The sequence below is a fragment of the Nomia melanderi genome, chromosome 10, assembly GCF_051020985.1.
Source record: "Nomia melanderi isolate GNS246 chromosome 10, iyNomMela1, whole genome shotgun sequence".
Lineage (NCBI taxonomy): Eukaryota > Metazoa > Arthropoda > Insecta > Hymenoptera > Halictidae > Nomia > Nomia melanderi.
Genome location: NC_135008.1, coordinates 1831911 through 1844772, shown reverse-complemented (window position 1 = coordinate 1844772; position 12862 = coordinate 1831911). Strand labels below are relative to the sequence as shown.

The 12862-nt window shown below is 47.2% G+C and overlaps 1 protein-coding gene across 7 annotated transcripts in view; it reads left to right on the top strand.

Moving 5' to 3' along the window:
- mam (neurogenic protein mastermind) overlaps nt 1–12862 on the top strand; it is a 255759-nt gene that overhangs the window by 226955 nt on the left and 15942 nt on the right. For all 7 annotated transcript variants that reach the window (XM_076371705.1, XM_076371707.1, XM_076371704.1 and 4 more), the window contains one exon: nt 10119–10448. In XM_076371705.1, coding sequence (XP_076227820.1) covers nt 10119–10448 — 330 coding nt within the window. The remainder of the gene's footprint in view (nt 1–10118; nt 10449–12862) is intronic.

Genomic DNA, 12862 nt, shown 5'->3' with positions numbered 1-12862 from the left:
CTTCGATTGACTTTTGAAAATTTCGCTATAGAAACTTGGTGCGTCTGCTCAGACTTTCATTTGCAATTCAATTCGCGTAGTGCTGAATGAATTTTAATAGTTTCTCGGAGAAACATTTGTTACCTTTCTGATAATTGCGAAAAGGAGACATCATGGGTCGTTTGACCTCTCTGGTAGTTTCAGCGTTAATGTCTCAGTTCATTACTGTTCAGATTTATGGGGTTCACTGTACCATTCGCTATTATTCACTACAAACAATCTTCACGTTTCCAACACATTCACCTCGGGAAGACTTCGATACTCGAAATACTCTTCATCGAATCTCACAGAATAGCACACGATTATCATAATTGCGAAGCTAAATCTAACTCATTTAAATCTCCTGTAACACTCAAGCTAAAAATACCTTCAGAACCGTAAATTCTCAATTTTTTCCTCGGTCCTAACCGCATTCCGAGTGAAATCCGCTCGCATCGCTCAAGGAATCGAGACCGAGTCGCGAGAGTGCGGAGATCCGACGATTCGTTTTCGGCTGGAGCTTCCTTCCTCCGGCGAGAAAAACTTTCGCGAAATGTTAATAACGCGTTGTTCATATTTGTACAGAGGAAAGAGCCGGGCGAAACGGGAAGCGCATTACGAGGGAACGACCGTCCGGGTTCACCTTTCGCGCAGTCCGAGCGAAGCCTCCACGGTCGCAGCCGGGCATCAGGGATTCTCCCGGCGCCGTTTCTCCTTTCTTTCCCCCGGCTCTCTTCGCGCGCCTCTACGTCTAGATAGAGAAAGACGGAGAGCGAGAGAACGGGAGGAAGAGAGGGGGAGATTACACGAGGCAGCGAGGAGCGCGCCATTGTTCTACAGTGTTAACTTTTCGACCGGATTATTCCACTGCGAGCGCAATGTTCCTAGTTTCCTGTCCGTTACCCAGCGGCCATTTTGGGACCCGCCGCCGCCCTCAGGGATGGGAATACCGATCCTCTTCTCCCTCGGCGAGATTAACGGCGCTCGGATACCTCATTCTTCTTCCAGATACACGTGGAAACGTCCAGTTCTTCGTCGCGCCTCTGATTATTAACCCTTTGCACTCTTGCGCCTTACAGTCGCCATCGACGCAGCGAACTTTCAAATTTTCAATTCAATGTTAACACGGTAAGCGCCACGAAAATCTTGGCCCTTGTTTCGTAGAGTTATTCTTTTTCAACAGAGACAAGCAGGGTTATTAATTATTTGACATTGCAATCCTTGCACTATTATTAACTTTGTTACGTTATTAAACATCTTCGACATCGGTTATCTTGCATGTTACGATCGTCTTCAAGTAAATCGTTACTACTATAAATCCAACTATGCAATCAGTTTCCTTACTTCGATGGCATTGTATCGTTAGTATTGGAAATCTAGCAATTAAATTAGAATCTTAGAAAGTTTAAATCATTCAATTTTGTTGTTAAATCGTTACTACTATAAATCCAACTATGCAATGAACTTAATCTTTAACTTAATCTTCGGTTAAGTTTGGAACGCCATTTATCGACTATCATCCCCGAAGATGCGACGCGTCGGTCCGAGGGAGATATCGTTAATCCCGTTCCCGGCGATTCGTCACTGGCGTCGCGCCGACGGTGGATATGCCCGATGTGTACGTAGTGGCACGCGGGTGGTGGGGGCGAGGGTGGAGGTCACCGGCCGCCGAGGCTCGTGCGACTCGTACGCGAGTCCTGCTCGCTTAGACTCGACCGTTGCTTTCCTCCCTCTCCGTTTCCCTCTGTTTCCTCTCTTTTTCCGTTCCTTCCTCCGCTTTCCCCTCTATTTTCCTCCCTTTCCCTCTTCCTGCCTCTCCTTTTCTTTCCCTTCCTCTGCCCCCCGTTTCGCCCTCAACCTCTTTTCAACCTGTTCTCGTTACTCGCTCTTCCTTTCTCTCTCCGCGCGATCGCTATCACCGCTGGCATACGCACGTGATGCACTCCGGATCCTCGTTCGCCATGGAACCGCGGAGGGGAGAGATCCTCCGTCACGAGGTGTCCATCTCAAGGTCACGCGACGCGCGCATCGCGCGGATTCGTTCCGTTCGCCCGCGTAATGTCTCGCGCGTATCGATACTCTCGTGGCGTACACTCACTAGATTCTAGAAACTTGACTGATAATCAAGGAATTCATCAATATGACATTCGTTTTGAAAATGCTCTGTTCGGTCCCTTAAACTCTGTCTATCGATGACTTATTTTACTCGTATCTTTCTTTTAAATAAAGTAATAAGAACCAGCTTCTTTTTCATTTTTCTATATACCCAGACAGAAGGGTTAATAAACCAAACTTGCGTACACGTTTACGTAAAATCGATAACAACATTCTTCGAGACTGCCGAATCTCTGCATTCGTTTCCAGCGCAAGAGGTTCATCCCTTTCGAGCGTTTTCCGCTGAGTCGAAGACCGGAAACTTGCGCCATAGGCTGTATAAATCCTCCGTCTACTGTATATCTTTCGGCGAACGCGTTCCCGTCGCCGGAACGCTCGAGCGGAGCACCGAGAGCGCTATGATTAGCGATTACCGCATCGCGATATTAGCCGCGACGCGATTCCTCGTGAGTCACGGCCTCGCGCTTCTGTGCAACGCGCTGCGCGACGATGGATTTACACCCGCGCTGGCCATTCTGCGTCGCGATCGCGACGGTCCTCCGTTACGTTGGAAATGTCAGTTAAACGATCTTGCTCCGACCTCCGTTGCAATAGTTATCGTCACGATTCCTAGGCAGTCGTTCGTCGAATCGATTTAGTAATGAGTTGATTGCTGACTTAATGGAAATTCAGATTGTGCTGGAATAGAATTGTTGTAGAATGTTGTTTTTTTTGAGAAACAGGAAGTAGCCTTTGGATGATCTACCGTTTAACCCTTTGCACTCGAGAGGCGACTCCCAGATGATTTGATACGGCAAAATTAGAAACTTTGGTATTTACCATTAACCTTTGTATATTGCATCAATACGTGAAATATTCAAAGAAAGTAACTTTGGTATCTAATTTATGTATGATTTCTTGTTAAATCAATGAAGTATTCTATACTTTCTAATTAGATGTAGACAAGATTCTTTAAGTGAAAAACTTCCGAGTATTTATGCAACTTTGTACTTAGGAATTTCTCATAGATGAAAATCTGGAGTTTAGTAGTAGATGATTTTTAACGTGTTGAGTAGAAAATGAATATCTATCAATACTTTGTGAAATCGAAGATTTGAAGGAACAGTCGACGAGAAAACCGGTTTCCCATAGAAACTTCAATTTTCTTGTATTTTAGAAATCTCGACTTTGCGTTGATCACGTGTATAAATGACAGAATATTCGACGCTAGTTTTTGTATAATTCATTTTATTCCACGCGATGTTTTAAGAATTCTAAGGAAGATTCTTTATTCGCGAGATAATCGACTTCCGAAGTTCGTCCACGCGGTAGCATTCGTAAGAAGTAGAAGCAGTGCGTTTTGGTCAGACGTCGTGCCCCGGTGGTTGCACCGTATTTCAAAAGTATTCTGCATACGTATCGAGCTGTTCTTCAATTTGCCTACTTCCCGAAGAAAATCGGTAAGAATAAATCAGTTTGCGACGTTGTTATCAATAAAAATCTTCCAACGGATGAGGCTTTATTTCTTTATTGACCATCCAAGGCTTATTTACATTCGATACGGTGCTCGAAACGTTTAACAAGGCGACTCGGATGAAGTCGGGACTCCAGTTAAACGTCTCAAACATCAAACACCACGAAACCGTTCGCAATTCGATTCCATTACATGTTACATTACTTCTTATTTAATTACACTGCTCGTTGGAACCTCAATATCTCATCTCAACATTCCGATCGCACGTCGCTGCCTATCATACTTTCCTTTATCAACTATCAAGCAAATAATTCACCCACTCAAATACCAATACATCATCGTAATTTCCTCTCCCCATTATTCAAGCAATCGATACATAACCGAGCTTCATCCGCTGAAAGTTTTGTATACTTCACAGAATCTTCGGAGGATTAATATTTCATCGTTACCATTATTATTATCTTATCTCTCAGTGGTGAGCACCAGTTTCGCTAAGTACCAGGTATACACCGAGTGACTACGTTTATCGTTCGTCGCGAGTCGTTCGAAAGAGCGAACGTCGAGCACTTTCGTTCGGTTCGAGCGATCGATAGGGCGGTTCTGTCAGAGACTCGCAATCACAGGTTCAACTGGATATTATTAATTACACGGGACGGCACTAACAGGCCGTGTAATTAATAATTAATACCTGACACGACCTCTAATTTCGCGTACTCAACGCGGCCACCGCAAACGTCGGCGTGTAACAGGTTCGGTAACCTGTTCGCCGGCGGCGCTGTCGCTGGCCACGCTGCGCCGCGGCCGCAGTTTGTGGAAGACGCGTCGATTAGGCCGCGTTTGCATCGCAGCTGCGATAGTCGAGCGGGCCGAACACTGGATACGTGTTCCGTCGTTTCGCCGTGGAAACGGTCACGTGACACGTACGGGCATTAAACGTGTCGCTGGAAACCAATGTAGTTAATCCTTTGCACTACAAAAATTTGTCACTAGAAATGTTCGACTTATTTTTATGAGATACAAATGACATTTTTTTCAACTAACAAATTTTACAATTTTGATGCACTAATCTAGTGGTGAGAGGCACCTTTCGAGTGCAAAGGGTTAAGTCTTGGTGTTTTCTGAGTATTCTAATTTTTAATGGAATAAATAGTATTCTTCCTCATTATCCAAGGATTTACTCGGTCCTTCGTTTTTTTCCTAGAGCCCTTGTCTTTATAGCTTGTGAACGTATTGTGTAATAATTTCTATTCTATCCATTTAGAATATTTAGAATATTTTTTAGAATATTTTTAGAAGTTTCAGAATATTTAGTATTTCGGTGCGTAGATGTTCGTGGAAATATTTTCAGTAACTCGTAAAGTTCGGCGGTGAGAGGCTTGCGATTGACGTAATTTTCCTGTCAACTTTACAGTAACGAATATAAATAGTACGCCAAGGGGTTAAAGCAGCGAATCGACGATCGTCGATCCAAATGTATCTCCTATTTCTCAGTTCCAGTCGCTTTCGGTTACGAATTACGTGCAGTAGGACACGGAAAATGGATTATCAAAGTATTCATTAGACCTGCTAATGGATCGAACGACCGAAGCCGCGCGATTATCGCGGCTCCGCTATAAAGACACCGAAGCAGGCCGTCTAGAATAGCTTCCGTCGACGCTATGATCGATGCCCCGTTCGCTGGAACCGGAGCTGCGACGTAAACGCAGCCTTACGTGCGTGCGGATCGTGCGCGGATCGATAGGTCCGCCCGCAGAGCGGCGGAATCGTTCGAAGAACGGGCGCAGGGATCGTTAATGGCGGCCGCGTCATTAACGGCGCTTGATTGCGCTGTATCGCGATTGGAAATCCCTTCGAAAATACTCGATTCCGTGAAAACCGCTCGCCCCCGAGATATACCGTGGCCCTTTTGTTCGACGATACCGCGACGCGTGAACGCTCCGCCGCATCGAAGTTCGCGCGAGGAAATAAACGCGGAATGCGCGTCGCCGGTGTTCGATCGTATCGCGAGGAACGAGCAGGTAGTCGGAGAGTCGCCGCTGGAAATCTTACAGTTTGCGAGACGAGGGGACGGTTGGAACGAGGAAATCGGATTTGAATATTTCCTTTCATTTGTTTCGCGTGGATATTATTGAATAATGCGCATTGAACGATGCATTGATACGAGAGAATTACGATGATAATACTAATATAGGTCAAAGTTGATTAACTGACGTTCCCAGGATTCAATTATTCAAGATTTAGTGACTACAATTTCCCATGTTTCTTACAATACCACTCATTCCTTCGTAACATTGACATAAAGAATGATTTGCAATTCAGTGTCACAATTCTCACAAACTATCCCTAATTACATTTCACCTACACTCATCAACTATCCCTACAACAGCAATCTATTCATCTACACCCTAGAAGTCAAATACAATCACACCTCAATTTTATCAAACTACACCAAACCTCCGAATAATCCAACCTAGAAACCCATCCCATCGAATCCGATGAATCCCAGCTGGAACTTCTCCGTTCACCTACACTTCGTCAACGATGCCCCAACAGAAATTCATTCATCTACCCTAGAAGTCAAACTTACCGAAGCATAATACCGCATCTCAATTTTATCAAACTACACCAAAACTCCGAACAATCCAACCTAAAATCCCATCGAGTCCCACGAATCTGGAACATTTCAATTCGATGCAACAATTCCAACGAAAAACACCCGCCGCGAACGTGCACCGAACAGCGAACGCTCTCGAAACGTCTTCGCGTATCTCCGTCAGCATCTCCGAGATCTTCCCAGCGAGAAGAAGCCCCCTAGCAATCCGCTGGAAAGCGTCCGCCGTTGAACATCCCCCGGCCCGTGTACACCTATCCGCGAATAAGTGCATCGAACGCGGCGCGCGCATTAACCGCGGGGATCTTCCCACGCCAACAATGAGAGGAACAAGACGGGAATAAAGTGAACGTCAGGGAACGGTGTCTCGGCTGGCGTTAAAGTGTCCAGCCGTCCCCATAGAAGGCTACCGGGCAACGTTCGTCTCGCCATATTAGTATTCCCGGCCGAATGGCGGCGCGGAACGCGGGAAGAACCTCTTTCGGTTCGCGCTATCTCCGCGCTGCCTCGCCGAAACTTACGGCAGCCCTCTTGAGCCGCAGATAACAAGACACGTGCTATGCAGATGTTGCGGCCGGAGGATCCCCGCGGGACGCGCCGCCGTGATTTAGGCTAATTATGCGCGACCGGGCCAACCCCGGCTCCGCCAGCCATCGTAACTAAACACCCCAACCCGCCGAAACACGTAACGCGACCCGCTCGCGTCCGCCACACTCTGCGCGCTTTACGTGCCGCCGTGTCCGGATCGTCTTGTTACGTGGATCGTCCGGTTTACGAAGGGTTGGCCGTGTAGCTGGGATTATGGGGTTTTCCACGTTTTCACGGCGCGATCCTTGCTCGGGGCGCTTTGTTTTTGTAGGATTGACCGCGACGAAGGGTGAGATGCATAGAGATTGTTGGAGGGTATAGTTGGATTTATTGAGATTCCGAGCGGACTTGATTTGATCTACTTTCCAGACCATTTCGAATATCGGATGCTTCGAGATATCAATAACGAGACAAGTTCTAGTGTTAACCCTTTGCATTCGAGAGGTGACTCTGAGTCATTCGATTTGACATGTGAAATATCTAGATAAAATAGCTTTATTGCTTAATTTATCTGTGAATTATCGTTGAATTAGTTCCAAACGATGTCGACTATATCTCGTTGGGAAGTGTTGAGTATTTCCAGGCAGAAGCTTTCGAGTGCAAAGGGTTAAGCGTGCAATCAATATGCATATATATTCTCATTAATTACTTTCAAGGAACATCGTCTACGCCTCATTAGAGAATCTCGAATATTCCATTGAGTTTATATATTTTATTGTATCGATAATCGGGAAGTTTCGAGCGAGGGGTCGATCGCGAAGCACCGTTCGCAGCGTATTATTTCGAGAGCGAAGAACAGAGAACGAGAGAAGGATGCGTACTCCGTTGCGAATCCGAAGAAGAATAGTCGTAAACTCGAGGCGTATCGCGAGTCTCTAGGCTGCGTCATTGATATTCGAAGAGGAGACCGTCCGCCGATATATTTAGAACCGAACGCACTGAAAATTTCGTATCTATAGGGGACGATCGAGGCTTGGCTCGATTATGCGTGGCCGACGCGCTCGCTCGCGGGACCTTGTGACACTTAGAGCGCCGACGCCGGTCATAAGTCGTGCGCCGTAATAACGCGGTGACGAGGTGCACCGGAGGATCGGCAATCTCCATACGGCTGCGCACGAACAAAGGACTGCCGGAGACGGCCAATAAGTGGTCCGAGGCCGAGGAGGAACGACGCGGCGACGCGGAGGGGCTCTTAATATTCGACGGTCCGCGATAGAAATTCACTTTGCCCTCGTGAACGGGACGGTCTTTGTCTCGGCGGTGACTCGATGGTAATCTGCGTCTGCTCGCGGCGATTCGTCGGCTACGAATTACGCTGTAAACAATACCGGCGGCCGATCGTCGCGAACGTTGCCAGAGGACGAGCCCCTATGTAATATCGCGGTAGATTCGCGATTAATCGAATACAATGAACGGAGAATTGAAGAGCAAACGAGTCGATGGAAAGAAACATCGCGGAAATTAACCCTTTGCGGACGAAGGTTCTTTTAAATGTACAAAACCTTCGGCAGATGAAGCTATATGATAGGAAAAACAGAAACTACGTGTTGATCTCTTACTGTTTTAGTAATTCGATCATTTGTTCACGCTCAGTGCTGGAAACATGAAAATTTCATGACGAAATGTCGACATCCGCGAAGGGTTGATGTCCTTTGATATATAGCTTTTGAAAATTGGTTTAGTGATTGGATCAGGGAATGTAGGCTCTGCGAATTGACAGAAATATCAAAAAATCGACTTACCAGTGGCGATTCGAATATTCTTGTCCTTCCTTACCGTGATTCAGAGCGAATGTAGAGTATGCTAAGGTTTCTTCCGTTTCTTGGAAGGAATTACTAACGGTAAGGTAGTCACGATGATCGTATTCGAGGAAGGAATGATTAGGCTTGGAATAAAGTCTCATTTGAAACGTCAAGCTTCACAGTCCCGACAATCTGTCCTTACTCACTACGATCACAGTTTGAAACTGATTACACATTCTTATTCCTTCTACATCAATCACACCGATTCCACCTCAGAAATACTCCGAGCATTTAGAGGACGATCGAAGCGAACGACGCAAAATTACAAATTCCGGAACAGCCTTGCAAATGCGAGCGCAGGGGTCGCGAGTTCGAAGGTAGTCGGAAGCTCCGACTAGATTACCGCGGCTCAATTGCCAGGGTCAAGGGTCGGCGAAGCCGTACAGGGCACCGTGCAGGTCGTGCCTTCCGCCCTTCGGCCCCCCGCCATCGTTTCGGCGCATGAGATATCGGCGAACGGTAGCCATTTTGTATCGTCGCGCAGGATACGAGCGGCGACAGGACAATGGTCGCCACTTGTCCGCCGATTTTTTGCGAGAAACCGAATTCCAGGCCGCCCGCGGCGAGCCGGCGTTGTTCCGGTGCGCGGCGCACGATGAAAAGCGCGCCGCCCGGCCTGATCCGATCTACCATCGGCCGTGGATCATACGTAACAGAGCGAATCATATCGCGCCGGGCCGCGGGGGACGCCGGACAATTGGCGGCAACGTGAACGCCGAACGTGCGCGGCAGTTGGCTGCGCCCGGCGCAGGGGGTGCGGAATACGATGCTGCGAACGTAGATCGGTAGATCGACGATCGCCGCAATAGGACATAATTTATTCCCTCCGCGCCGGTACGCCTCGTACGGTGTAGATACTCGTGATCGTCCGTCCCCTCGGTTCGTTCCTGACGGTTCGACATGATCGAAACACTCGTTGAACCTTTTTAACCCCTTGACATACAATAAGTTGAGACTCGTGGAGATTTCGAATATTACTTTGAATTCTAATTAGATATTAATCTTCTGCTACCAGTGATTATATTGTAGGGTAAACGTAGACATAGGATACGAATTTTTCTTTCTCAATAATTAACGATGATGTATCGGTCACAGCGTATAGTAACAACACTCAGCGTATGTGAAAATATGAAAAAATCCAGTGACACGATAAATACCTTAACACTAGAAAACAAATAAATTATAAAAATTGTAACCATAAATTATTTTCGGTTTCTTTGAACATTCATTATAGTGTTCAAGTGAAGCTATTTCCAAGATCATTTCAGATGTTTCAGTCATTTTGACTGGTACGTAGTTCTGGTGTTAAGAATCCCAGATGTCTCTTCATAATTAGATCAAGAATGTATCTATGTATTTTTGGTAAGAGATTCGAATGACGGAGTTGTATTATTTTCTAAAGAGACGCTTGACAAACGACGTGAAACTTTACCGTCAACTTCATTTCCTCCGACGATCTCGCGTAACTTATAAACCTATAAATCCTGTTCGTTCGGCGACCTCAATTAATCATCTCCGTTCTCGTTGACAGGTGTCCGCGGGCCAGCATATGCAGCTAACGGGAGACCTGAAGGTGTCCGTGGCGGCTCAGCAGGGCATGTACTTCACCCAGCAGCAGACGCCGAACCAGTCCGGACCAGGTGGCCAGACCGACACCTATTGCTCGGTCTCCCAGTCCCAGACCATCAACTTCACTCAACAGAGTCTGAGGCAACGAGCAGCGGCGGCGGCGGGCGGTGTCCCCCAGCCTGCGGGGGCGGCCGGCGCACGCAGCCATCCTCAGCAAGTGCCGCCGAATCAAGTGGACCAACATCAGCACGCGAAGATCATCCAGCAGCAGCAACTGATGCGCGCCCAGCAGGTACGTCTGGCTTTCTTATTTCTTTCTTTGTTCCTTCATTTAACCGGTTAACTGTGTTCGACGAGTATACACGTCATAAAGCTTCACATGATACTACTTCTTTCAGCGATGAATTCTTTATTTTCTCACGTAAACATGTAATTGTTCTTTGTTTCGCTTCGATCTTTCATTAAAATATACTCCACGTGCATTCGTCCTTCAACGAGTACACGCTCCATTTTTCGATTTTATTGCGCGCAGAATGAGAGATTTTTCCAACTAAATTCCACAGTTAACTGGTTAAATTGGTGGACAGGAATAACAGTCTAATATGTTTGCGTTCGAGAGATTTTGTGGGATGTTTTTAGATTAATTAGATATTGATGTTACAATTAAGAAAGAAGGTGAAAAGCAACTCATTCTCAGAGATACGAGAAATATTCCCATTCTGCTAGTGATGCGTTGACTATATATATATATATAGCAATATATAGCGTTATAGTAAACCACCCCCGATATCGATCCCAGCCGCGCAACCACGTTCATCTTTCCACGGCGCAACGCGCGAACACGCTCGGTTTATGGTTCAATTACCTAATAGCAGCGAACGGTCGTTATCTACTGCCGATAGAAATGGTACTTAACCGATACCGGGAAACAGTAGGACGCGCTTAATCCGAGCGATTACCGCGTTCGCGGTCGGAACGTTCGCCGGAAGCCGCGCGAATGGTGCTTCTTCGCTGACTTTTTAGCGACCTTGGTTTTTATGTCGATCGGAATGTTCGATTAAACGCGTTATTACAATAACTCCGTTATCGAATCGATAAGGCAGGTTTCTAAGGAACCTCTTCCACTGATTTTTAACATTCTCGAATACCTTCTGTACCTATTTTGACCTTTAAAAGACCTAGATCATTCAATTCCTTGCTCTCCAGTTCACAAAGAAACTAACACACCTCAATATTAACACATTAAATAAGAAAAAATTAGAAATTGTTCAGTTAAAGGTGTCAAAACTCAAAAGCAGAAATCCTTAACTCAACCCTTCGATTGTCACAAAGGTTTAAACACGGAACAGATTAAAAACACAAATAGTCCAATCAAAAGAAACAATCCAAAACTAAGAATTTCATTTCAAATAAACCTAAACGGAACGTCTCCTCGAACGCGGAAAACTGTCACGCCGGCCATCTTGTCGCTAACAGCCATCCCAGCGAGGCCCCCCAGAAACCGACGACATCGCCGACTCGGCAACGTCTCGTTTCACGATTTAACGGTTTCAAAGACCACCGAGGTCCCCCCTGCCCCCCATACCCGCGATGTAACGATTACACGATTCGTTTGGTCGGTAAGACGACGGAGTCTGCGGGACGAATTGATCGGGACTCGTTCTCGCTTCGTTGGAGCCGAGACGCGCGTAAACGGCCCCGCATTCCGGGAAACTTCGCCGGCCGCCTATCTGCCGATTATCAAACGGCAGAAAGGGCGATCGCGATATCGCCGTCCGACGTATTATCCGAAACATTAAGCACCGCGTCCGTCGCGCTCTCTTTTCCGTCGGGCCGCGCCGCGCGGCCGCCGACTCGCGCCCTCCCACCGCGGACCGGCGTGCAACAGGTATCGCGCGCGGCTCCTTTGCAACTTCTGTTCCGCCGTGTGCCGAAAGAATCCGGCGCAAACAGGACGCGAGCTCCTTCCAGCCGGCGCCGCGCCGGAACAATGAATGGAAAGTTTTTCTTGTAACCGGGAAATCCGCGCTCGCGTGCACTTCCGCCGGATGACGCGACGACGAATAATGCCTCCGCGGAGCTGGCCCCTTACCCACTTTGTTTTTGCGCGCGGCGACCCACCGGGTTTCACCCTTTGGCATCGCGAGCAGGATTTCTGCCGTTATTCCGTCTGATGCGGGAAGTTCTGAAGTTTATTTCGTGTCGGTTAGGGTGTTTACTGTTTAACCAGTTGACTGTGGAATTTAGTTGGAAAAATCTCTCATTCCGCGCAGGACGAATGCACGTAGAGTATGTTTTAATGAGAGATCTTTCACAAATTTTCAATTTTTCTCTTCGCTTCTTTTCGTCGCAGACACCGATGTTCTCTCGTTTGCAACCCGATTATTTTCGTGCACACGTTTCTCGTCCTTCTCCCCCGGCGCCCACATTGTTTCCGACGCAGACGCGTGCGTGCGCCCACACATTATCTCCGCCCCTTTTTTTCGCCGCGTCGGCTGACACCGTTTAGGGCTAGCAATTTTCATCGACGCGTAAACTCGTTGCCCTTTGTCCCGTGGCGTCGCCTCGTATCGCCGAGCGCCGTTCCAGATTGCTCCGGGTATAATGCGACGCCTGGCAACTTTGCAATCAGCCGGACATTTGCATGCAGTCATTTACATCTTGTCCGGCACCGGTATTCTTCATCTTTTATGCATTCCCGATTTG